Below are 27902 nucleotides of genomic sequence, written 5' to 3' on the forward strand. Positions count from 1 at the left end.
GTCAGTGGCTGGGTTGAGTGGTGATTTTTAGAAGTTTAGGTGTTGATAGTAGGGAAGGTTACGGTTTGTATGGGGTTATTACAGTCGAGGATCCTGTAGTGCATTAGGGCTTATCACTCACAGTTGTGCCAATTTTAACAATATTTAGATAGTTATCTTGCATTTTAGCAAGTGCATAAGCTTGTTGCAAGGTTGTAGGACCAAACATTTTCAAGGGATACCATATTTCATCCTTCAACCCACTAAAGAAACAACTCAAAATGTTCTCTTTAGATAAAGTTACCTTATGCGAGCACATCAAATGCCTCTATGTAATCCAAGAGAGTATCGGTTCGTATGAGCTTTTTAAGATCTGCCATTGGATCTTTATAGATGCTTTCCTAAAACGCCCGTTGATTGCCTCCGCATAATCATAAAATGGTGGATCATTAAACAGTCCTCTGCTCTTCAAGTATGACTAGTGCCACTCCAGTGCTCTGCCTCCCAACTGAATAAAATGCTAATTTGACCTTAAATTCAGGTGGGGTATTGTCAATCTGGAAGAAACGCTCATGTCTGGACAACCATCCTTCTAACTCAGTTCCATCAAATCATGGAAAATCCACATTGGCAAATCTAGTAAAGAGTTGATAAGGTTGATCAGGGTTTAGACCAAGGTTAAAGGCATGATTGGTTCTCGATGTGAAGAAGAATTAGTGTTTAAATTCTTGAGAAGGGTTTTAAGCTCCTCAATAACGGAGCTTTGTTGCATGATCATCATTTCTTCAATCAACTGTTCTTGCTTCCTATTATTCTCAATGAATATACTCTTTACTAAGGATTTAAGATTAACTTCAATCTTCTTAAATTCTTGTGATCTAGTGTCGTCAACCATTGAAAAGGGATTAAAGGTTTGGATATGGCGGGAAGAGTTCCACATGGAAGGAAGGTTGATGTAATACCAAATGATACGAGTTAAAAGGATGAAATTGAGAGAGAGAAATCTTATACTGAATTAATGCATAAACTTAGATGAGCAAGATAGAGAGAATATAAGACCGTTGCACCTAGAGTACTGTGCTAATGAAATACAGGCAAACAAGACACGTGTTATTCTATCTAACGAACCTTCGTATACTAAGCATCAAAGCACAGTTATAAATTAACAAAATGGTAAAGCATTAATTAATCTTATATAATTACATTTGTTGAATTAATCTAGAAGTATGATTACACATTTAGTTAAAACCATCTAATGAAAAAAAAAGGCTTAATGCTCACACATGCCCCTTCACTTGTCCAAATTGATCATTTTACCCCCCTTCAACTCATCGAATGTCCTATTTACCCCCTTAACTCCATAAAAGTGGTATTTCTCACATTTTTAACTTGTCCAAATTGGTCATTTTACCTTCCCAACTCATCGAATGTCCTATTTACCACTTTAACTCTATAAAAGTGGTATTTCTCATTTCTTATGATCCTATGTAGGAGTAACTTTTTGTGTGTTTGCAATAAAGGCATGAAGCACGTGGATGTGGAAAATTGAACACTGACGATAACAAAAAAATATATTATAAAAATCCATAAAATCTAACATCTAAATCCCTAATTCTTATTTCCTTCCCGACTCCTCTTCTTTCTTCTTCATTCCTGTTGAATATAATCTTCTCCATTCATGTTCTATCTCATTCATTACTCGATTTATTGGTTAAGTGTTTTATTCTTCATATGCAATTCCAATCTTTTCCATTAATTTGGAAGTTTCAACTCCAAATCCTGTCATGACAAGCGATAAGGTATGCTATGAACCGAATTTGACATGTGGCATTTGAGAAGTCAGACTTCAAGCGCGTCCCTTATACCGGTAAATTCTAACCTCCGAGAATGAAAATGGAGGGGTGGGAAATACCACTTTTATGGAGTTAATGGGGTAAATAGAACATTCGATGAGTTGGGGGTAATTGAACAAGTTGAGGGGTGAGAAATACTATTTTTATGGAGTTAAGAGGGTAAATAGGACATTCGATGAGTTGATAGGTAAAATGACCAATTTGGACAAATTAAGGAGGCTGAGGAGTATTAGGCCAAAAAAAACCCATCTAAAGACTGAAAATCATCAAAGCCTTCCATATTTGATAGTTGAAAGAAAAATATAATAAGAAATATAAGAATATAAAAACCATTTAACTATGTTTCTGTTTTACTGAAAGTATTCTCATGGAAAGAAATAAGTAAATACAGTACTCTTAACTTATATTAAACTTAGAACATATATATATATATATAGCCTAATGTTCCTTCAGCCTTCTTATCTAAATTGGTCATTTTATCATTCCAACTCATCAAATGTTCTATTTACCACCTTAATTTTATAAAAATGGTATTTCTCACTCCCTTAACTTATCCAAATTGATTATTTTACCCATTCTCAACTCATCGAATGTTCTATTTACCCCTTTAACTCTATAAAAATGGTATTTCTCATCCTTTATGATCATATTTACCGCATTAACTCTATAAAAGTAGTATTTCTTACCCTTTATATAGTGCAAAATTAATAGGAGTTATTCAAATGAGTTTGAAAATATATTTTTTTAATATCAACTTTTTATTTTGTTTTAATTTGATAATTATATTGATTTTTCATGTGTTTATTACAATAATATTGTATTACAATAATTAGATAATCAAAATTTAACTAACCAAAAAAGTTGAAAAGAGAAAGAATAAATAAAAAAAACATTAATATAAACAAGTTAAACATTATATGTAGGGATAAAGTACCAAAATAGACTTATGGTTTTTGGGGAAGTATCAATTTAGATTTCACGTACAAAATAACACTAATATAGATTTAACGTTTAAAAAATGGTATCAATTTAGGCTTCGATAACGGATTGTAAGGGGTGAGAATACCACTTTTGTAGAATTAAGGGGGTAAATAGGACATTCTATGAGTTGGTGGGGAAAATAGACAAGTTGAAAAGGTGAGAAATACCATTTTATTAAAATTAAGAGGGTAAATAGGATATTCGATGAGTTGAGAGGGTAAAATGATCAATTTGGACAAGTTAAGGGGTTAGAGAAACATTAAGCCTATATGTAATTCACAACATTTTTATATTATTTTTTTAGAACACTTGTTCTCACTTTAAAATAAGTAATATAATGAAATGCTTAACCAATATTTCTGGTGGACAGAGTCTGGTAACGGGCATCCACAGGAGTTCACGCCGTTACTTACCCGCGTTTCTGGAAAAGCAGGAGCATCACATTCCAATCCCCATGGCTCCAACTGCCAACTGGTCTTCCATTTCCATTTCCATTTCCCCGAATATTTAGATTTAAAGCCCCAATTTCTTCATCTTTTTTGCTCTTCAATCGGAAGATAAGTTACAGCTTTTTTTTTTTTTTTATATGCGCGAAATTTTATGATAATGGCAGCTCTTGCTGCTTCAGTTTCCCCATGGATCCCTGAAGATGATCTCTTATTGAAGAATGCTGTTGAGGTGCAATTTGTTCTTTTATAATTCATCTCTCTCTTTTCCTTTCAGTTCTTTGTATGATTACATCTTATAATTATAATAGTCTGGAAAATTTACTCTCTCTAGTTCTGATTTTATATGCTGTGAAACCCTAGCTACGTCAGTTTGTAGTTTATTAATTGGATTTTATTTGGAACATATTAGGAAAGTAGTATGTCAATTTAGCTGTTTCTTGTATTTATTGTGATTTTGAGTGTTTGTGATTTCAGGCAGGTGCTTCTTTGGAAGCACTTGCTAAAGGAGCAGTGCGATTCTCACGAAAGTTTACTGTCGGAGAATTGCGCGATAGATGGCATTCTCTCTTATACGATCCCACTATTTCAGCCGAAGCTTCGGCTCGCATGATCGAGTTTGATCTCTCTGTCCCTAATCATAAATTATCTCCTGCGGTTGCTCTTAAAAGAAAGCTTGAAAGTGTTCGACGGTTGTATTATGCTATGAGGAAGAAAACTTGTAACCGAACTGGCAACTGTCCTGGTTTCAGTTTACTTGGTGGATCTAACATTGATGATATTCCATTTGATAGTCTGGTGCAGGATGGAAATAGTGTGTTTGGGGATCATAATCAACCCGATTTTGGACATGTTGGAAAAAAATGCTATAATGAACTCAGTGTGGAAGTTCCCTCTCTCACTGTCGAAGATGAAGTCGAGAAAATGGACCTGTCACATCCTTTGCCAGAAAATACTACTCTGTTTCATGCAGAGGAACTTCCATCTTCGCTAGAATTATGGCAAACAATTGAGGACATTTCAGCACCTGCAATGCCATTGAGTGAAAGCAATCCAAATGAAGGTCAGGAAGGAGAATTGGTACATCATGATGATGTTGAGTTGGATGGTAATAAAGTAAGTTCATCAGATATGAATTTGGTCCATTCAGAGGCAATATTGCAACACAAAGACTCCATTGATGTACTTAATAGTTCAACTGTAATTTCAGAGAGTGATTATGCAGATCTCTCAGAGTCACTCTTGAACTTTGCAAATGAGGATGAGCTTCTTCTGGTGGATGCACAGGGGGAAGATCAAATAGATAAATCTTGTCATGATAGCATTTTGGTTAGTTGTCCTAGTGATGTTCATGACAAAGAACTAGATATTAAAGACTCAAAGATACTGATTCCAGAGCAGAGCCTCGTAATTCCTGGTAGTACAGATCTTGTGGAGGCTATCTCCAAAAGGTCACTATGTGGTAATGTTGAGCAGAGTGGCCATTTTTGTACAGAAAGCAGTATACTATCATCTGTGTCAACAGCGAATATGGAACCTTTTGATGGATATATGAACTGTACTTTAAATAGTGAAGACCCTGATATCCCTTGTAATGATGATGTTTTCCTACCTAAGCAAATTACTTCATCCATAATCAGAACAACTTCTAAGAAGATAGGATGCCCACCTTATTTATATGCTAATCTAAAGGATGAAAAACAAGAGAAAAGCTTTCTGAGGAAAGAAGAAGAGCCAGCTCAGTCTTGTATTTCTCCCCATACAACGGGAGCAGAATTATTGCCAGCAACCAGGCCAGGCCAGCAACTTGTTGGCTGTGGACGGAAATATGAATCTCCTGATGATATAACCTTTATCAAGGGAAGCAATACACACAGAGATGGGAACCAATCTGCAACGGCCCAGACAGCTCTAACTTCTGCTGCAGTTGGAGTCCTAAAGACAGAGGTGTTACATACATGTAATACCTTGGATTTGCCGTTATATGCAAGAGGATGCTCCATTAAACAAGTTACTTCAGTGTCAAAAGCAGACCCCATAATTTTGGATCAGGAAGAATCTGAGAGTGATGAGGACATGCCATCCTATTCTGATATTGAGGCCCTGGTAAATCTGACTATTCATGCATTGTTTTTAGGGGACTCATCCTCATTTTCTTTTCAAATCCATTTCTAAGTTCTTTGTCTTATTAACTTCACATTGTTTTGTTTCAGATACTTGGGATGGACTTATGCCCAGATGATACAGATTCTTGTATTAATAGGGAAGGTAGCTCATTGATGTTTATCATCTGGTATATATTTTCATTGTGCGTGCAAATTTATACTGGAAATCTATTAGAAAACTTTAGTGCTATAATAATTACAGGCTAGTAATTACCTATGCTATTATTCTTTCGATTTTAGATGAAACTTGACCCTTCAAATTATTTGTGCAAATTTATACTGGAAATCTATTAGGAAACTTTAGTGCTATAATAATTACAGGCTAGTAATTACCTATGCTATTATTCTTTCGATTTTAGATGAAACTTGACCCTTCAAATTATTTGTAATTTCTATAGGTGGTTACCAATAATCTTATTTCCAAATGATGGGAGCTACTCATTTACCTGGAATAGGAAATAATTTGATTCTTCTGTCCACTAAATATACATAAAATGTGTGCAGATAAATAATGCGCTTGCCTTCTTTATTTTTTCATTTTGATTTGTAGTTTTGAGGTACCAAAATGATGATACCAGAAGGAATATTATAAGGTTGGAACAGTGTGCTCAGTCATCTATTCAAAGATCTATTGCATCTCGAGGCGCACTTGCTGTCTTGTATGGGCACCATTTGAAGCATTTTATAAGGGAAACTGAGGTAAGCTATAGCAGAGTTTTGCTTTTATTTTCTAGGCAAAATGGCAAAAAGAAAAAAGATATCCTCTTGCACATTTTCAGTTTTAGCCAACTCTTTTGATTTTCTCACTTTCTTCCTTTTAAACTTTTTTTTTCCATTTTTTCTCTTTTTTTCCATTTTTTCCATTTTTTACATTTTCCCATTATACTCGAAGTGGTTGAAAAATAGCATAATCAACTAAACATCCAAACTTAGCATACAATTTCTATTACTATTAGCATACAATTTTTATGCTCATGTTAATGATTGAGTAACAACATTATATGTCAATGTAGTAATGTCATTAAGATATGAAAAAGAATGACAAACAAACAATGCGAAGTAATTGGTTAAAATTGAAAATCTCCTAAAACTTTGAATTATCAGTTGGTTAATAAATACTGTTAAGGCAGTGAGAAATTCAGGTACGAATTGGTAATCAAATAAAATGAAACTAAAAGTGCACATAGAGTTTTGTGTATTGTAGTCATTGGGCCTTTTCATCTATGAATCTTATTGGGATTGATGTTTCTGATTATTGACCTTCAGTGAAGATTAGTCTTTTAGTTTATGCTTTTGTCTGGATTCTCAGCTTGTTTCTTTGTATGCGGCCATGTAAGACTGTTTTCATGTAGGTGTTTGTGCTCCTTTTACCTTGTAGGTCATACTTGGCAGGGCAACTGAAGATATGGAAATTGATATCGACTTGGGAAGAGAAGGACCTGCTAACAAAATATCAAGACGGCAGGTGGATTTACTTTAGTGTCTTCTAATTCATTTTTTCAGAATTGCATTTGGAGATAGTTTATATATATATATATATATATATATATATATATATATATATATATATATAATGGATTGTTTAATTTGTTACTGTAGTAGAACCTAATTATTCTGTCATGTCTCATGTGTATCATGTTGTCTATGATTTTGTTCACCAAAAAATAATAATAATAATTTGAAGACGAGAAATTGAAAATAAAATGAGTAATAGTAACTGAGGAAAAATGGAACAGGAAAGAAGTCAGGAATATATATACTATTCTTTTAGGATTGAATATGAATATTGTAATGAACCCATGGACTTGGTTATTGTTGCTTTACCTTGGCAATTCTGCGGCTCAAAGCAAACTGCTTAAGAAAAAACTTGGTTTCATGAACATATTAATTATATTAGCTGTAATCGGACACCTTACTTTAGCTAACTAAGATTCTTTATAAGCTTGAATTGTTTGGAATTATGAGTGGCTGTTGCCCTCGTTCCTAGGCACTCATAAAGATGGAAGCAGATGGTTCATTCTTGTTGAAGAATCTTGGTAAGAGCCTTTTATTTTTGAATGGGCAAGAAGTTGCTACTGGACAGAGTATGATTCTTGGTTCAGGCGGTTTGATTGAGGTATGCAGCTTCCTTCGATCTTCCTTTTCAGTAGGTGTTGAACTGTTATGAAGTTACTTAGTTTCCATATTTCTCATTGATTCTACTCAATCCATTAAAGCCCCTAGCACTGAATATGCAGATTGGGGAAATGGCATTTATGTTTGAAATTAACACGAAAGCTGTAAGGCGGCATCTGGGAAATGCAGCCAATAATCGCCAGGAAAACAACACAAAATTTGAATGGTCAGAAGGGGTTCCCTGACTAGAGACAGTGCCATAACTGGTTCTTTTATCTATCTCTCTCCTTGCTTCTTTTGGTGAATCAAAATAACATATTGTTGTAGCAAAGTAGGAGTGTCAAAATGGGTTATCCAGAGTCATAAATAGTGTTACGTTGATCTATATATTCTATATGATTATATATGATATAAATGACAGAAACAGAGCAGAGCAGCCTCATGTTGTATTTGGACAGCGTATGCTCTTCGAAGTACATAGTATAGCAAATATACATATATATTCAGAAAGGAAAAGAAACTATGAGGAAAGTAGTTATTGCCTGTAAACTGCAATTTTTTTTTTCTTTTATGTCCACATAATTTCGCTGCAGTTTGTAACGTGGGTGGAAGATAATGTTTTTGTTGCTAACAGCACATTTTATTCTGCCAATGAGAGCATACAAGTTATTTTGATAATTTTGTGGTGATAAACAACTAGAAAAAGAAAAATCAATTGTACCACACAGGGACGAAAAACAATAAAGAAAAATTTAAATTGTAGTGGATGTGCTTCAATGGTCTACTAAAATAGGCCACTATTGGGATTGAAGGCAATCTTTTTAGTTCTTGAACTGGGAGTATTTTTCTACCTTTAAGCTTTGATTGGAGGAAGGATTTAAAGAGCTTAAGAAGGGAAAAGACAAATTTTATAAAAAAATAATAATCTTACCCTTTAGATATTTGGTTCATGAAATCATAGGAATAGAATAGGTATTTCTAGGGAATCCACCATTTGGTTTGTTATCTATTCCATGGGAAATCAAAAGTACGAATAGGAATAGCTATTCCATCACTCATATTTTTTTTTTTTAATTTCAAAATTAATCCTTTTATATCTTTTGATAATTTGTTTCACATTTCATGCAAAAATACAAAAAATGGATAAAACGTGAAAAACAAAAAAATAGGAAAACTTGAAAAACAATAAAAATGAAAAAATGTGAAAAGTTATAAAACGTGAAAAAAAATGAAAATGGTTAAAACGCGAAAAACATAAAAACTTAAAGAGTGAAAGGTGCGAAACGTAAATAGCTATGGTAAAAATTATGTTAGCTGACTTTCTTTTTCACGTTTTAACTGTTTTTTTTAGATCGGGGCCAAGAATAGAATTCGGCACAACCTCATCCTCCTTTGGAATCCAAGTGTCCAACCCCATACAAATATTATATCCATTTCCAACTCGCCAGCGAAGGTCTTTAGAAAGCATATCACAAGAGCCGCACACACACTCCTCCAAACAATGGATTATTGCCTAATTCAAAAGATAGGAAAGTATCATACAAATAATATTTAGCTTTATGTCACATACAAACACAGAAGTAAGAAGAATTAAAGTTGCAGGACTGAAGTGGTTATTATCCATTCAGTTATTTTTTTTTTGTTAAGAGTTATTATTATTATTATTATTATTATTATGTTTGTTGCTATTGTTTTATGTAGTTAGTTGTTCTTCTTTTCCCTGATAGCTAGAGGCTAGGATATGAGCTAGCTAATTTTGGCATCTTATGCCAGCTGTCATACTACAGCTTGTAATTGTTTTGCTCTCCTGCTACATGGAGAAGGAAATCTGTACTAGCAAATCATCTTGAGAATTAATGAAATCTAGTATTCTCTCTCTTACTTTATTCTTCTCTTCTTTCTTCCTACCTCATCATTCTTAAACATTCTCTTCTTTTTCTTACTCCAAAACCGAGTTTTGACATTGGTATCAAAGATTCTTATTTTTTCTGGCCATTTCTGTATGGTAAATAACACAGAAAAGGAAACTCGAGCAGCCATTAAAGCATAAAACGCAGCCATGGAAAATCTAGAGCAGCAAGTCAAGAATCTCCAAGCATAGCTCAAACTGGTTATTGATTCCACCACCAACCAACTTCAAGCTCTACAGAATCAGATGTGGATCTTCAAACACACCAGCAAACCAGATGGGATGAGTTGCGTCATGAACAAGCCTCATCTAAAGAAATACAATCGGAATCCCGCCTAGAACAACTCCAAACTCAACAAATCCTGGTAGAACTCAGTAAGTCTATTTATGCCATAGCTAAGGTGATTCAAACTCAGCATATCTCTGTTGGTCCCTTGTGATTAGTTCCAAAGGGGGGAGGGGGGTTAGGAACTAATGTAACTTTTTCGCTTTAATTGCGCTGACTTAGTTTAATTCTTTGAGTTTCGCAACTCAGTTTTGGTTAGCGTGGCCGAGTGAGGCGTAAGACAGCTTTAGTCAGATACTGACTAGAACTGTTTTACTTGTGAGTTGGGAAATGACACTTTTGTAGTCAGCTTCCAACTCAGCCATCTGATTTACTCAATGTCAGCTTATGCAATTTATATACTGAGTAAATATGGCAAGCAACACATACAGATATATATTGAAGGAGAGTTAGAAATTACTCAGCACGACTTATCCTGGTTCGACTTCTCCGCCTACGTTCAGTCCCCAGAATCCCTCCGGGCTTTTTAAATCCAATACTGAGCTCTTTAAAGGTAGAGCACAAACCATTTACAAGGCAGTTGAATATGCAAGAGTACCGTCCTCTATTCGTCTACTCAACTCCACTAAGCACTACAATCCAGCACTTAGATTTTCTCTACCACTGAGTACCAAACCAAGTACTCAGCACACTCTCTCAATACTACGATTGATACAAAATTGTTCTTTTTCAGACAAAGAACACTTTAGATGGTTACAAAGAAAATCACTCTATCATTTACACAAGAATAGAATTTTGGTGTAAGATCTCTTTCTTGTATTGATGTGCTTTTGTATGTATGCTCTTATTCTCTTTTTGTTTTCACAATCGGCAAAGGATCCAAGAAGTATACTTGTCCTTTTATAGTTGTATTCTGAAGACTTGTTCATTTGAATTCTGGATTTGTCCGTTGAATCCAAACGGCTTCTTTTTGAGACAAGGCTCTGGTCAGCTTCAGATTTGCAGGCCAATCCTGTCGTCTGAATTCCGCAGGCGTCAGGTTTGTCTTCTTCTCGTAGGGTTCGTCTTTTTGTGCCAGTGTGTCTTTTAGCAAAAGAACAGTTGACCCATGCATCTTGAAATTAGCTTTTGCGTAATTCCAAGGTTTCTATTATTGGTGCAGACAGTTGTCGGATCTTGTCTTTTAGTGAACGGATCATTCGCGCTGTCCTGAAGATCACTCAGCTTGTCTTTGATAGCCGTTGTCTGCGATTATTTGCTAATACAAATACTGAGTTCTCTTTTACTCAGCTTCCATGGTCAGCTTCGTTCTGCAAGTCACAGTTCTAAAGAAGACTTCTCTACTTTTGATACTGAGTTGCATTCCACTCAGCTTCGTTGATTTGTTTGATCTTTAGGCTTCTGTTCTGAAGGTCTTCTATTACGCTGAGTTATACTCCACTTAGCTTGTGCTGTTTTCTCATGCTGACTTCGTCCTGTCTTACTTTTTATTTCTATTTCCATTTATATTTATACTCAACATTGAACAAACATATTAGTACAATTAAATCAAAGCACTTAAATTTAATTGTCCCTTAATCATGGATTAACTTAAATAATTTTGTCAAATCAAAATCATGTGGAAAGGTGTTTCAACAAACTCCCCCATTTTGATGTTGGCAAAATATTTAATTGATGGAACTCAGTACGAGATTCCCCATTATTGAAATTCTTTTTATGCTTCTGAAATTATTTCCCCGTAAGGGTTGCATCTATTGTCTTAACTTAACTCTAAACCTTCTAAGATTTAATTGAGTAAAATTAAGATGTGCTTATACAGACTTAGTTCAATTCTAGACCTTCCAAGATCTAATTCAGATGAGCCTAGGTCAGCTTTCAGAAGAGGTCAATGTGTGGAATATGTTTTTACTCAGTTTTGATACATGGTTAGTTTGATATTAGAGTTATGGAAAAACATTATCAGAGCAGATGTATCAAATCTTAGTGTGTACTGAGTATATTCCTTTTTCTTTTGTTTGTTTGTTCAATTAAGACAGATCAGCATAAAGCACAATACGTAAGTAAGCATCACATAAGATTAGTCAATTTTGAATAAGGGATGCATAAGTTTATAGAGAGTCAGCAAGACAAAATATGCCAGATAAGGAAAAAAATACAAGTCAAGAATAAAAACTAGCAAATCTAGCCAAACTATTTCTTCCTATTGACTTGGGCAGGATTGACTTTGCCTTTTCCCTTTTGTTGCTGCTGACTACCAGATGCTCCTCCAGTTTCCCTTGAGTGGTGCTGAGTTCTATCAGCTTGTTTTCTCCCCCGTTTTGCCAGCATCGGACGGAGGAGGAACGAAGGTGTCGTTGAGAGCAGCACGAGTTAACCTCACGGAATATGCCTTAAGCCTTTTCGTGCTTTCATTCAGACCATCAAAAACAGGAACACCATCGTCCAAGACAGAACTAAGAATTCGGAGAGAGGCACTGAGCATACTCAAAATATATTCTTGGGATTTTCCTACCCATGTGATAGTGTCAGTCAGCATGGCATAAGCTTGATGATACATCTTAAGCAAAGCCGAATCATAGAATTGACGTTGAGCATTCGTGTGGCGCACATGTTTGAAGGTGGCTCGGGAGTATTGCAAAAGTTCGTTCGTCTTGAGTTGGTCAGTTTCCATTTCTTCCTTACTCAAGTTGAGTAGGCGGACAGCCTCACTTATCTGCCCAATGGAACACTGGGATGAAGAGGAGATTAACTCACAAGCTCTGGTTTGCTCAGCGTTTAGCTGGGTAAAGAGTTGATGAACCTCAGCTGAGGTTGCATACATTGAGTTCATAGCTGACAAGTTGTTGAGTTGACCCTGGAGAGAGTTCATATGGTTTACCATTGTCAGCTGGAGTTCAGCCAGCTTTACTATAGATTCCTGCTTGGGCTGTTGAGATTGGAGAGATGTCATGACACTCAGAAGATCCTTAAGACCTTTAATTTCGGTTAGAAGCTGAGTGACAGAAGAAAGTTGAGTTGGCTCAACATGATCAGACCTAGCGGCTTCGGCATTGGAGTGATGAATATCCTGGAGTAGGGCTTGAGCTGAGTCGATGATTCGGCGTCCAGACTCAGTAGCATGCAAGTATGCGTAGGGTTCATCAGTTTGTGGCCCAGATGCCGGAATATGAGTAGCACCTTGTGTTTGGTGCTATCCAGAAGCAGATGTGCCAGCGAGGTCAGCGGCTGGACTTTTATTCTGATTAGGAGCTGACTGGTTTGCGGTCTGTGTTAACGGATTTGGAAGAGGTTGATCTGCAGAGTTATTCACTTGCTCAGTGTCAGCTGGAATTGGAGTTGGAGATTGAGGAATTTCAAAACTGACTCGAGCAGACTTTTCATGCGCTGACTCAGAGGTTTGACCAGCAGGAACTTCAAGCACTTGCTTGGTAAGGATTGGATTTTCTGGAGTCTTGGGATCGGCTTGTTCCTCAGCTTGAGAAACAGAGGCTTGCTTTTTCTGGATTTTCCTTGGAGAAGACTCAGTGGGATTGGAGAAGAATTTGAATTGCATGTCAGAGAGATCAGTGATGGGATCCCGTAGAGGAGAATCATCCAGGAGGTCAATGACTGGAGATTTATGAGCCTTTTTCTTGAGCCGTCTGAATTTCTTAGCCTTTGGAGGAGAGGGGTCAGCTTGAATAGAGTCAAGAGATTCAGAAGATGAGTTTACCCCTAGGTCAGCATGATCCTTTGCTGTAGGCTCAGCTTGTTCTTCAACCTGCTCAGTGTTAACTGTCTGTTCATGCTCAGCAGCCATTGTCTCCTCAACATTAAACTGACCTCCGAGATCACCCAACTCTTCTTCATCTCGGTCAGTAGGGGTTTTCTCGAGATCAATCTCTTGGCTTCTCACAAAGTGTGAGTCTTCAGATATCACCGAGGCAAGAGGCGGTGCATCTATAGGGTACAACCCAGATGAAATCTTCTTCTTCTTACGCAGGGGCTGCTCGGGAGTGTCTTCTTTCTCTTCTTCCTCAGGCTCAACTTGCCTCTTTTGTTTTTCTACTGACGTAGGTGTTGGTCCCTGGTAATTAGTTCCAAAGGGGGGGTTAGGAACTAATATAACTTTTTCATGTTTTAATTAAGCTGACTGGAAGTTATTTTGAGAGTTTATTAACTCAGCTTTTGGTCAGCTTGGTGAGATATGTTTCAAGACAGCTTTAGTCAGATGTTGACTAAAGTTGTTTTCTTGTGAGTTGAGAAATGACACTCTTGGAGGTCAGCTTCTAACTCAGCACCACTTACTTACTCAAGGTCAGCTTAGGCAATTTATATGCTGAGTAAATATAGCAAACAACACATGCAATATAAGAGAGAGTTCAGAGATTACTCAGTATCACTTATCCTGGTTCGGCCTCTCTGCCTACGTCCAGTCCCCAGAGTCCTCCGGGCTTTTTGAATCCAATATTGAGCTCTTTAACGGTAGAGCACAAACCAATTACAAGGCAGTTGAATATGCAAGAGTACCTTCCTCTATTCGTCTACTCAACTCCTACTAAGTGCTACAACCCAACACCTAGATTTCTCTACCACTAAAATGCTTACAACCAAGCACTCAGCTTAACACTCTCAATATTCCTATTGATCACAGACTTGTTCTTTTTGAACTAAAGAACACTTTAGATGATTACAAATCAATCTAGCATTTACATATAGAATAGAAAAGTTGGTGTAAGATTTTTTTGTATTTGAGTGCTTTCAAGACTTTCTTTCTTGTATTTTTCTTTCGATACTTTAGTGATAATCCAAGGTTCTTCATTGTCCTTTTATAGAAGGAAATTGCAGATTTGGATCTTTGAATTGTTGTTACCGTTAACACCAAAACGGCTCTTTTGGGGAACATCTTCTGGTCAGCTTCAGACTGTTCCGCCATTCCCTTTCTCTGTTTTCTTCAGGCGTCAGGTTTGTCTTCTTGCGTCTGGCTTGTCTTTTTGTGCCAATTGTCTTTTACCAATAATCCAATGACCCATGTCTCTTGGAATTGGTCTTTTGTGTATCTTCGAGGTTCCAATTATTGGTGCAGGGGATTGGCAGACTTTGTCCTTAAGTGAACGGATCCTTCATGATGTCCTGACTGTCACTCTGCTTCGTTTGTTCTCTTCGAATGTTCAATGTTCATGCTGAGTTCCTTCTAGGTCAGCTCCGTTCTGTTTAACTGCTTCTGAAGAAATCTTCAATTTTAGTCAGCTTCGTTTTGTTTCTGAATCCTACTCCACTCAGCTTTCATTCTGTCATGCTGAGTTCCGTTCTACTCAGCTTCGCTTGTGTTGACTTTTGTCCTGTCTTTACTTTATATATTTTTGCACTCAATATTGAACAAACATATTAGTACAATTAAATCAAAGCATCTAAATTTAATTGCCTCTTAATCATGGATGATTTTGTCAAATCAAAATCTTGTGGAAAAGGTGTTTCAACAAACTCCCCCATTTTGATGTTGGCAAAATACATAATTACGGAACTCAGTTATAAGTTGCCCCATGATTGTATTATTTTTAAAATTACTCCCCCGTAAAGGTTGCACATATTGTCATAACTTAATTCTAAACCTTCCAAGATCTAATTGAATTAGACTTAAGACATTTGTGTATACTGACTCAGTTTTAGTTTTGAGCTTGTTTGGATTTAAGTCAGTTTTGGAAATATGTTGTCTCTCAGTTTATTGCATAAGTTGTTTTGGTGTTAATGCATACTGAGTGTGTTTAATCTTTTTGATTTGTTTGTTCAAATTTTATTAGTCAGATCAGGAAGAAAACTAATACTTGTTATATGTTGACCTTAAAAAAAACATACATTCAAAGACAGGATATAAAGCTAAGTCTTAGACATTGACTAAGCTAGTTCTACTTCTTCTTTTTCTGAGCCGAGTGATCAGCTTGAACAATTCCTTTGCCTTTCTCTTTCTCTTTGCTTCCAGAAGCATTACCTACAGGCTGAGGCTGAGTTCCTCTTTGACTTGTCTCCCCCGTTTTGCCATCATCGGGTTTGTAGAGGAAGGTTTCATTTCGTGCGGCAGAGGAGAGATAATGGGAGTAGCGCTGAAGCCTTTTGGTGCTTTCACCCAAGCCATCAATGACTGGTACACTATCGTCCTGGATATGCCTAGGAACCCGAAGGGAGCTGCTGATCATGCTGAGGAGGCATTCATGGGATTTGCTCAGGCAGGTGAGTGAGCTTGTGATCTGACCAAAAGATTGATGGTACAGTTTTAGCAGAGCAGAATCATAAAACATGCGCTGGGCATTGTTGATGCGCATTGCCTTCATGATAGCTTGTGAAAAGCTCATGAGTTCACTGTTGGAGATTGGATCAACATCCATCTGGGCTCTGTCGATGTTGAGTAGTCTGACTGCTTCACTTAATTGATCAATAGTACACTGAGAAGAGGAGGATACTAAGTCACGTGTACTAGTCAGCTCAGTATGAAGCTTAGTGAAGCATTGTTGAAGTTCGGCAGATGTGGCAAACTCAGCATTGCCGGGTGGACTTGATTTGGTCAGCTCAGCATTCAGCTTGGTAAAGCAATCATGCAACTCAGCAGAGGTAGCATACTCAGTATGGGTAGTGGCACTGGATTTGGTCAGTTCCGCATTTAACTTAACAAAATATTCGTGCAGTTCAGTTGAAGTTGCATACCCTGGATTGACTGCCGACAATTTTTGAACTTGCCCTTCAAGTGAATTCATATGGGTTGCCATTGTAAGCATCAGTTCAGTTAGTTTTGCTATTTGCCCTTGATTCGGTTGCTGAGTTTGAAACGTAGTGATAACACTAACCAGATCCTTTAGTCCTCGAAGTTCATTCAGAAGCTGAGTAATACCTGACAGGTGGGAGGACTCAGCTTGAGTAGATTGGTGACCATCAGCTTGAGTAGTATTGAAATCTTGAAGCAAGGACTGAGCAGAAGTAATGACACGTCGGCCAGACTCAGTAGCATTCAAGTATGCAAATCTAGCAGTGTTAGACTCAGAGGTTGGTACTGAGTTTGATGGTGGTGGAGGAGTTGACTCTCTGCCAGATTGTGTACCTTCATTGGTACCTGGACTTTGATCGATTGGATGAGCTGAGTCATCAACTTGTTGTGTTGGAGGTGGAGTTGAGGCAGGAGTTGGCTCAACTTGAGTAGTTTGAATTGGATCTGCAGAGTTTTTGGCTTGTTCCTCATCCTGAGTAACAGAGGCTTTTTTTTCTACTAGATTTTCTGGTGGTGACTCAGTCTCATTAGAGAAGTACTGGAACTGGATTGTAGAGAGGTCAGTTTCAAGCTCATCAATAGGAAAGTCGTCCATGAGATCAATTTGCTTTTGCACTTTCTTTTTGAGTCTTCGCCGTGTCTCAGCTCTTGGCGGTGAAAGGTCAGTTCGAATACCTTCACTGGACTCAGTAGCAACTGTCTCCTCTTCTACAAGTTGCTCAACAGGACCTTCAACGGCATTACTTTCTCTTTCTCTCTGCTCAACATCATCCTGAGATTTCTCAACATTGGGATGTTCTTCCTGCTCAGTATTAGCTTCTTGGTGCTCAACATGTGGCTCAGTTTCTTCCACAGCTTCCTTTTCTTGGTCAGTTCCATGACCTTTAGGTTGAGTACAGTCTAGTGGGACAGCTTCCACTATCTTTAAGGAGTTACCCTTTTTCCTTTTCTTTAAAGGGGATTCTGAAGTTTCTTCTTCCTCATCCTCAGGCTCTTTTTGCCTTTTTCTTTTCTCAGCTAGCTCAGCTTGCTCCTTAGCCTTATCAGCTTTAGCTTTTTCTTTTGATAAAAGCCTTACCTTCTTTGGGACAGCATGAATGTCTTTTGAGCAGGTTTCTACAGCCTTCCTCTTCTTCTTCCTCTCAGGCTGAGCTGTCTCAGGTGACTCAGCATGAGCCTCAACATCTTTTGTAGGCTCAGTTTCAAGCTCAATTTCTGGTTGCTCAGCTTCTTCATCTTCCTCAGCATCTCCAGCTCCTTCATATCCCTTCAAGGGTTGATTGTACAACAGTCCATCCAGTAGAACTGCAGTGATTTCACTTCCCAATGTATTTATTTCATTCACCGTCTCTATTTGCTTGTCCTCTATAATTTTTGTAATGAGAGAGCCCAAGCGGAGTTTCTTACCACTTCGTTGAAAAGCTCCAACGAGGAAGACGAGAAGATTGAGCGGAGTGTAGGTCAACATGTGCCAGATGAAACACTGTTCGAAGTTTGATGCGGATGAAGCTGAGTTGAGTTTGGGGAAGATGAAGTTGGTCAGCATGTAATGGACCATCTTCTGTTCTTTTCCCATACAGGTGTTGGGTATCTCGCCCTTATGATCCTTAGGTTTACAGAACCCATTGATCTTCTCAGTTGTGTCTTTTGGCACTTTCTCCTTTGTCGTTCTGAACTGAATTCCTTCGTCTGGTAAATCTAGTAAGGTGGCTAGATAGGCAGGGGTTACGATGATTTTCTGACCTTTAACTGAAGTCTCCAAATAGTCAGAGTCATCTGCATCAACATGTAGATTCGAGTAGAATTCTCGTACTAACCTAGGATAGGTCTTTCCTGAAAGGGAGAAGAGACCTTTCCACTTGTTCTTTTCGATCCATTCACAGAATGGTTTCTCAGACGAGACAAAGCTTGGAGAAAACCATCGGCATTTCAGAACCTCCAGATTGTTGACCTTTTTATGAACTTTGATCATGGTTCTTTTCACTGGTTGTGAGGAACCGGCGAGGTCAGCTTGATTGGGTGGGTTTGAGGTTTAAGTTTTAGGGGTTTTGTCTTTGCCGGAAGCCATTGTTGAAGGTTTTGAGGTTTTAAGGAGAGAGAGAAGTTCGATTGCAGGAGATTACAAGCGTAAAGAGCGAAGAGTGGGGATTCTTCCACTTTTTATATAGATTTACGGCGGCCCTTATTCATTAACTAGCCGTTTTACCTAGGGACGTTCAACCGACAAAAATTCTGTCATTTATGACATCGTCGGTGCATGGGATTTGCTATTAATGTGCGTCTTCCCAAGGTTCCAAAGGTTACACGTGTAGGTTCATTTTACGCGAGTGGGTTTCTTTTTGATTTTGCTAGAATTCGAAGCATTCACGATATTGAGTGCCTAACTTTTGTGAAGATAATTTTTCTATCTCTAATTAACTCAACATACGCTACTCACTCAGCATGTATATTTACTCAGCATAAAGTGATTATTCAATACGTTTATCTACTCAGCATAGGATGTTTACTCAGCTTTTATGCCTACTCGGTATCATCACTCAATATATATGTTAATTCAGCATAAGGAGTAGATATTTTACTCAACATGGCATTTGCACAATCATTCAAATTTCCACTCACATGGCAATTATTCAATACAGATTTAGTTAGAGTGGATTTGACATACCAATTGCTTCCCTTAGTGTGTTGAATTGTTCTCGTGCCAAGGGCTTTGTGAAGATATCTGCAAGCTGATCATTTGTTGGCACATAAGTCAGCTTGATCTCATCTTTTAGTACATGATCTCTGATGAAGTGATGCCTTATGCTAACATGCTTCATCCTAATGTGTTGGACTGGGTTCTTTGATAGATCAATGGCACTTTTGTTGTCACATTTGATCTCTATTGTCTTTGTTTTGACTCCATAATCCTCAAGCTGTTGCTTTATCCATAGGACTTGAGCAACACAGCTTCCAGCAGCCACGTACTCAGCTTCAGTTGTAGATAGGGCTACGGATGATTGCTTCTTGCTGAACCAAGATACTAGACAGCTTCCGAGAAAATGACATCCTCTCGAAGTACTCTTCCGTTCTAGCTTATCTCGTCCATAGTCAGCATCAGTGTATCCAATGAGTGTGAAGTCATTTGAAGTTGGATACCATAGACCTGCATCAACTGAGCTTTGCAAGTATCTAAAAATTCTTTTTACAGCAGTTAGATGAGATTCCCTGGGGTCAGCTTGATATCTAGCACAATAGCATACTGAGTACTGAATATCAGGTCTACTAGCAGTGAGATAGAGTAAAGAACCTATCATACCTCGATAGAGTTTACTATCAAATGACTTACTCTTCTCATCCTTGCATAGGACAGTATCAGTGCCCATGGGGGTTGATATTGGCTTACAATCTACCATGTTGAATTTCTTTAACATTTCCCTGGTATACTTAGACTGACTTATAAAGATGCCATTCTTACCTTGTCTGATTTGAAGTCTAAGGAAAAAGTTGAGTTCACCCATCATGGACATTTCGAACTCAGTTTGCATCTGTTTGCTAAATTCTTTGCACAAAGATTCGTCAGTAGCACCAAATATTATATCATCTACATATATCTGTGCAAGTAGGGTATGTTTACCCTTTTTCTTAATAAATAAGGTTGTGTCAGCTTTTCCTCTGACATAGTTCCTGGTTAGCAGGAAGTTGGTCAACCTCTCATACCAAGCTCTTGGAGCTTGCTTTAGGCCGTACAGGGCCTTTTTGAGTTTATAAACGTGGTTTGAAAACTTTGGATCTTCAAACCCAGGAGGTTGATTAACATATACCTCTTCGTTTATAAAGCCATTAAGAAACGCACTTTTTACATCCATTTGGTATAGTTTAAAATTCATGTAACTGGCATAGGCACACAATATACGTATAGCTTCTAACCTAGCTGAAGGATTTGAAGCGGAAACATGTTGGTATTTAGGAGACGAATTTCAAAAATTTTCCCTAAACAAACAATCAGTGTGATCCAATCACTCTGATAAACAGTCAAACATCTGATGTCTGACATCAAATCCTTAACCAAGATCATTAAGTTCTTCAATAATCAAATTGATATTTATACTACAAGATTGGAAAAATACCTCTTGTAGATTCCAATCGGGTATTAAAGCTTCTCTAGTGGTGAAGCCTCTAGTCAGTCCACTAAGTCGATTAGATCAAGCCTCGAAGAAATTGATTAATCTTGCTCAAAATCGAAAACTGATTCCGTATCCGATTTTCTGAACCGTAAAATCGTATCTCTATATATTGTATTACCTTAATCTTCTTATATATATATCTTTCAGATATATATATATATGCCTTGTTTCAATCCTTTCTAGGATTGAAACACATCATGTACTAGGACACTACGTGTCCTAGTGCATGTAATATATATATATATATATATAATTAATATAAGAATAATAATTAATTAATATAAATTAATATAATAATTAAATATATTATTATTATTAATTTATAATATATATAATAATAATTAATTAACTATTTAATTAATTACTATTATATCCTTTAATAATATTTTAGAGGAACTAACTTACAACACCTCTAAATACTAACAGTCAACACTTGATTATTGTATTTGGAAATAGTCATCAATCTAAATTGAGCAAGAATAATAATTTATAATTTCCTCAATTGAATATCAAATAGTGTTAGAATGTTTTGTCAATCCCATTGACATATTCAATTGTGTTAATTAATTAATTAAAACACTTTTAATTAATCAATTTAACTAAAGCTTGATACAAATAACTTGTATGTGTGTGACTTTCTAGGTTCATCTTTAACTGGCATTAGAGACATAATAATAACACTTATTAATTATGTTAGGAATCCAATTCCTTGTACTACAAGTGTATCCTATATAAGCTTAGCTTATATATACTTATAGTCCTCTAAAGGTCATGATCTCCAGCTAACACACTGCGCCATGACGTCCCAATTAAAGAATGAAGTTACTTGAAGTAAACGCATAATTAAACTAATTATGAACCATCGATCATAATTTCCATGCACTAAAGTCCTTTCATTAAAAATCCCGATCTTGACTAGAGCCACAAAGTGTCAAGCTCTAATCGTCAAGATACTAAGAAATATTGATTAAGTCTTTGATAAAATAAGACTCACATCAAGGAACCATTCCTTGATACTTATCTCATAAGACGAGTCTTATTGTCCTGGCCAGGAACTCATTCCATCAAAAAAACTAATCAATAACTATCTTAGGATTTATCTCTATTTACTTAGAGTAATGAATCCTCTATTAGCAAACTCTTGTTACACTACACAACTAACTATAGCGATTCACTGCCGGATTACCAGAATTAAGATCCCAGTACAAAGCAGGAACAAACTATAATTACCTGCGCAAGAACAACTAAGTTTCCTCAAGTCAAAGGACTATATACACTATTATGACCTAGATAATAATTATGTTGACTAGGAGTAAACCTTTGTGCGATTATTATCTAACGTCACAGTTCGACCATTCGCCTCTTCGAATGTCCACATATTTATTCTGATATCAACATATCAAACAGAATGAGATTTTCTGTTTCTAATTAATATCTCATACTAATCAAGAAAATAAACAGAGGTGATAATCTAAGGATAGATGAGTGTCCAATTCATTATCCACCGATTATGAACATTTAAGATTATTATTTTACCAAAGATATATATCTCATTATTATTAACTCTTAATAATATCATCTCTTTGTAAATAATCTTTGGACTAATATGTATATTCATTAAGTAATTAAACAATACAAATAATTACACATGAATACATATTTTATTAACTGCCATTTGGATACAAAATTCACACTGTAAAATATACAAAAGGAATGGCCTAGGGCATACAACACTTACAATCTCCCACTAGCACTAGAGCCATTCAGTACAATATTTAAGACCTATCTTCTCAAGATGACGGTCTAACTGTGACTGAGTCATTGGCTTAGTAAATGGATCAGCTGGATTATCAGCTGATGCTATTTTCTGCACCGAGATATCTCCTCGTCCAACAATCTCTCTGATTAAGTGAAACCGCCTAAGCACGTGTTTGAAGTTCTTGTGAGACCTTGGTTCCTTGGATTGTGCAGTCGCTCCATTGTTATCACAATACAAAGGGATTGGACTAACAATGGAAGGAACCACACCAAGTTTGGTGATAAAGTTCTTCAACCACACTACTTCTTTAGCGGCACTTGAGGCAACAATATATTCTGCCTCAGTAGTGGAATCAGCTACAATATCTTGTTTAGAACTCTTCCAAACAACTGCAGCTCCATTACATGTAAACACATATCCTGAAGTGGATATAAGTTTCTCCTTATCTGATTGAAAGCTAGAATCTGTAAAGCCTTCAATTAACAGATCACCTCCTCCATATGTTAAGATCATATCTTTAGTTCTTCTCAAGTACTTAAAGATAGCCTTAACAGCAATCCAGTGAGCCATACCTGGATTTGATTGATATCTACTTGTTAGACTAACAGCAAATGCAATGTCTGGCCTTGTACACAACATAGCATACATTAGACTTCCTATAGCAGAAGCATAAGGAATCTTGGCCATTTCTGCTCTCTCTGCTGGAGTCTTAGGTGATTGCTCCGTGGAGAGTTGCAAACCATGTCTAACAGGTATCAATCCTCTTTTGGAGTCTTCCATTCTAAATCTCTTTAGAATTTTCTCCAAATAGAGTTTTTGAGATAGCCCTAATATTCTTTTAGCTCTATTTCTATAAAGCTTAATTCCAAGAATATAGGCGGCTTCTCCCAAATCTTTCATAGAGAAGGTAGAGGATAACCAGACCTTAACATTAGTTAACATACCAATGTCATTCCCAATTAACAGAATATCATCAACATACAAGACAAGGAAAGTGATAGCTCTCCCACTAACCTTCTTGTAAACACATGGCTCATCAAGATTTTTGACAAACTTATAACCCTGTATGGCTTCATCAAATCTTTTATTCCAACTCCTTGAAGCTTGCTTAAGTCCATAAATGGATCTCTTAAGCTTACACACTTGAGAACTTTCCTTGGATATAAAACCCTTCGGTTGTTCCATGTAGATTTCTTCTTCAAGAAATCCATTGAGAAATGCAGTTTTAACATCCATTTGCCAAATCTCAAAATCAAAGTGTGTTGCAATGGATAAGATTATTCGAATACTTTTAAACATAGCTACGGGTGAGAATGTTTCTTCAAAATCAATTCCCTCCCGTTGGCGATAACCTTTTGCCACAAGCCTTGCTTTATAAGTATCCACAATTCCTTCAGAATTCAGTTTGCGTTTGAATACCCACTTACAACCTATAGGAACTATTCCTTCAGGTGGGATAACAAGTTCCCAAACTTCATTCTTATACATGGAATCAATCTCACTTTGCATTGCTTCTAACCACTTAGAAGAGTCAGTATCACATACTGCTTCTTCATAAGTAACTGGATCATCAGGATGGTCAGTACTACCAAAAACAAATAACTCTTGTTCGTGGTCAGTAATTAAACCATACCTATCAGGAGGATGTGAAACCCTTTCAGACCTCCTAAGAGTTGGAGTGATGATATCTGTTGTTTTGGTAGGCTCATCTGGCTGATCAAATTGCTTTGATTCAACATGTTGGATTTCTTTATTAGATGACTCCTCATCCAATAAAATCTTTCTACCTTTACCACCTTCTTGCAGAAACTGTTTCTCAAGAAAAATGGCATCCCTACTGATAGTAACAATTTGTTCACCAGGGAGATAGAAATAATAACCCATAGATCCTTTTGATTTAGGGTATCCAACAAATCGGCCTTTAGTAGATCGTTCCTCTAATTTTTCTGTTTTCTGCTTTTTTATATAAGCAGGGCAACCCCAAATTTTAACATGATTCAAAATTGGTGCCCTTCTAGCCCATATTTCATATGGTGTGGTAGAAACAGATTTAGAAGGAACACGGTTGAGAATGTAAAGTGCTGTCTCAATTGCATATCCCCAGAATGAGATAGGCAAATCAGTATAACTCATCATCGATCGAACCATGTCCAACAAAGTCCGATTCCTCCTTTCAGATACTCCATTTAATTGTGGTGTGTAAGGAGGAGTGAGTTCAGAGATAATTCCATTTTCCTTGAGGAAATCATCAAATTCAGTACTCATATATTCACCACCTCGGTCTGACCTTAGTGATTTAATATTTTTCCCAATTTGATTTTCTACTTCAGCTTTGAATTCTTTGAATTTTTCAAAAACTTCATATTTGTATTTCATTAAATACAAATAACCATATCTTGATTTATCATCAATAAAGGTTATGAAGTAGTGATAACCTCCACGAGCTATTTCACTAAATGGCCCGCAAACATCAGAATGAATTAATTCTAATATTTCATTGGCTCTCTTCATTTGTCCTACAAATGGTTTTCTAGTCATTTTTCCTTGTAAACATGATTCACATGTTGGATAATCAGATTGAGAATTTAGATTTTTTAAAATTCCCATCTTATCCAACTTAGTGAGTCTATTACTAGAAATATGTCCTAGACGGAGATGCCACGAATATTTGGAATTAAATTCTGATTGTTTATCAGTGGAATTATTATTCACCTCTTTTAGGTTGCCAAGCAAAACTTGCTTATTTTCATTTTTGTTATTTGGTATATTTTTATCAACATAAAATAAACCACGATGTAAAACACCAGAACCGATAATCACATTATCAAAATATACTGTACAAGCTTTATTACAAAATCGGAATTCATAATTCCTTTTTGTCAAAATAGATACAGATATTACATTTTTATATGCTCCTGGTATATACAATACATCTTTCAATAACAAAACATGATGGTCTAACATAAGTGAAATATCTCCCACTGCCCTGGCTGCAACCCTTGCACCATTTCCCAGTGTGAGTTCCACTTCACCATCTTCCAACAACCTTCTATTTGCCAGATCCTGAACATAGGAACAAATATGAGAAGTTGCTCCAGTGTCTAAAATCCAGGCATTAGATGAGTTATAAGAAAGATCATTATTTAAATCAACATTTAAATAATTATTAAGAGAAATACCTGATGCAGAAGCTGCACCCTTACCCTTCTCTAAATTTTTCAGAAAGATTGGGCAATTTCTCTTAAAGTGACCTTCCATTCCACATTGGAAACATCCCTGCTTAACAGCACCCTTAAGTTGTGTTGAGGCTTTTGGCCTCACAAATGATGGACTTGTATTAGTGGTCTTTTGAACTTTCTTTTTCTTCTTTTTAGGTTGGGTCTTACCCTTCCTTTTAAAAGAAGATGCAGCCACTACTACAACATCATCTTTCTTTTTATCTTGGTCCACCACATTCTGTTGGTGAACAACCAGATTCTGCAGCAACTGAGCCAAAGTACACTCCACTTTGTTTAACTGGAAGTTTGAAACAAAACCTCCATATGAACGTGGGAGCGAAGAAAGCACGAGATCAATTTGGAGTTCATGAGCCATTGCAAAATCCAAATTATGCAAAGCTTGGATTAAATGAATCATGTCTCCAACATGATCAGAAACATTCTGACTTTCTTTCATCTTCATCCTAAAGAGCTTACTTGATATTTTATATCGCATAGTCCTGCTGGTCTCACCATACAGGTCTTTTAAGCTCGATAAGATTTCAAAAGATGTTGCTATATTCTCATAATGCTTCTGTAATTCATTATCCATAGAAGCAATAATATAGCATTTGGCCTGGGTATCATCATCTACCCATTTATCATATGTCTCATGTAAAGCCTTTGCTGCATCCTCTTTAGGGCATGCAGGCTTAGGCTTTAGAATTACATATAATAAACGTTGCTGAGTTAACACAACCTTAAGGTTTCTCAGCCAGTCCACATAATTCGGCCCTGTGAGCCTATTACGGTCTAATATCGATTGGAGAGGTGTTGATAACATGTTTGGAATCAAAGAGTAACTGCAGAAAATAAAGATTGATAGTCAGTTATATATTTAAGGTGAATTAAACGAACCAATATGACATGGACTTTTATCATAATGGGTTCCCACTAATTTGGCGAATCCTATACTTCCAAATAGGAAACGATAATTCTTTGGAATGAATTACTAGTGGGTAAATCGAATTCTTATAAATTCTATTAGCTTATCCCTCAACTTCACATTGGTATTATTGGGACAACTAATAAATTCATAAGTTGACAACACTTGTCAATCACCTTGCACTATGCTGTGAAATTCAATATAATACTTTTCTAGCTCCTAGTGTTTTAATCCTCAGTTTCCCTTTGACATTATTGGATTTCCACACTAGATAAATCCAACCCACTAGATCAGCAGATTATATTAAGCCCGAATCAACATTGTTCAGCTTCACATTGGCATTATTACAATGTTAATTGCCTAACATAAACCACAAATTAATTCAATGGAAATTAGCTTTCACACTAATCACACAAACCATTTGCGTATTAATGCACCAGTGGAGAGCCTCGATACAACTCTTGTATCTTTATCGGATTTAATATTTATTTGGAAGATTTCTGGTCTTGCAGTTAAATTAAATTTAACTTAAGGTCTCACTTTGCACATTAACCAATTTAAATTTCTAACATGCAATTTTGCATAAAAAGAAATTTATCTTGAATTAACACTTAATTCAATTTATTAGTTAATGTTTGCACATTATCCAATAACATGCCTTGTGGTGATCAATCTTAGCATTCATCTAATCTTATTGGTATAATTATGGATTGGATAAAATTGAACATGTAATTAATAAAATTACATATATTTATGTAGTAAAATCAAAATTGATTTTATTACATACTTGACCCTTTTTGTACAATTGACCCTCAATTGTTCCTAAATGTAATACTTACATTTAAGGCCAATATATAATTTTAATCACATTTCAATTTTATCACAGCAGACAATATATAAACTAGACAACTAAAAATTGTCTAAAGCATGCCCACGCCATAAATTCTGCAATCTGTCAATTTCGACATTCCTTCAATTTTGCTCCAAAATTACAACAAGAGCAAAATAATAAAAGCAAAGCCCCAACAATCCATAATTATATCAATCAAGAGAACACAACATCAATTAACTATAAAAGAACTTAGATGGCTCTGATACCACTTGAAGGATTTGAAGCGGAAACATGTTGGTATTTAGGAGACGAATTTCAAAAAATTTCCCTAAACAAACAATCAGTGTGATCCAATCACTCTGATAAACAGTCAAACATCTGATGTCTGACATCAAATCCTTAACCAAGATCATTAAGTTCTTCAATAATCAAATTGATATTTATACTACAAGATTGGAAAAATACCTCTTGTAGATTCCAATCGGGTATTAAAGCTTCTCTAGTGGTGAAGCCTCTAGTCAGTCCACTAAGT

General features: G+C 36.4%; 2 protein-coding genes across 5 annotated transcripts; one reads left to right on the plus strand and one right to left on the minus strand.

Annotated features, from left to right (window-relative positions):
* The first annotated feature begins 3173 nt into the window (after positions 1-3173).
* On the plus strand, positions 3174-8191 carry LOC136205872 (uncharacterized). 4 transcript variants are annotated; one of them, XM_065996721.1, is made up of 7 exons: positions 3176-3491; positions 3737-5365; positions 5473-5527; positions 5975-6123; positions 6803-6889; positions 7424-7540; positions 7662-8191. In XM_065996721.1, exons 1-7 carry the CDS (start codon positions 3414-3416, stop codon positions 7782-7784), a joined length of 2238 nt encoding a protein of 745 aa, XP_065852793.1. In that variant the 5' UTR covers positions 3176-3413; the 3' UTR covers positions 7785-8191. The 4 variants fall into 4 exon arrangements, with proteins under 4 accessions (XP_065852806.1, XP_065852800.1, XP_065852793.1 ...); XM_065996713.1 differs by having other exon boundaries at positions 3178-3491; positions 7412-7540; XM_065996728.1 differs by lacking the exon at positions 7662-8191 and having other exon boundaries at positions 3175-3491; positions 7367-7493.
* Positions 8192-25292: 17101 nt separating this feature from the next.
* Positions 25293-25996, minus strand: LOC136211233 (uncharacterized). The gene is made up of 2 exons (XM_066002707.1): positions 25575-25996; positions 25293-25458 (listed from the first exon to the last, which is right to left on the minus strand). Exons 1-2 carry the CDS (start codon positions 25987-25989, stop codon positions 25445-25447), a joined length of 429 nt encoding a protein of 142 aa, XP_065858779.1. The 5' UTR covers positions 25990-25996; the 3' UTR covers positions 25293-25444.
* Between the last annotated feature and the right edge of the window lie 1906 nt (positions 25997-27902).

Source organism: Euphorbia lathyris, chromosome 1, assembly GCF_963576675.1.
Source record: "Euphorbia lathyris chromosome 1, ddEupLath1.1, whole genome shotgun sequence".
Lineage (NCBI taxonomy): Eukaryota > Viridiplantae > Streptophyta > Magnoliopsida > Malpighiales > Euphorbiaceae > Euphorbia > Euphorbia lathyris.

Bases quoted from the DNA above. Each gene is read 5' to 3' on its own strand.
- LOC136205872 (XM_065996713.1), top strand. From the start codon at position 3,414: ATGATAATGGCAGCTCTTGCTGCTTCAGTTTCCCCATGGATCCCTGAA. The intron at 5,366-5,472 runs GTAAATCTGACT...GTTTTGTTTCAG, and splicing joins ATTCTGATATTGAGGCCCTG to ATACTTGGGATGGACTTATG. The intron at 5,528-5,974 runs GTAGCTCATTGA...TTTGATTTGTAG, and splicing joins TTCTTGTATTAATAGGGAAG to TTTTGAGGTACCAAAATGAT.
- LOC136211233 (XM_066002707.1), bottom strand. From the start codon at position 25,989: ATGGCTCATGAACTCCAAATTGATCTCGTGCTTTCTTCGCTCCCACGT.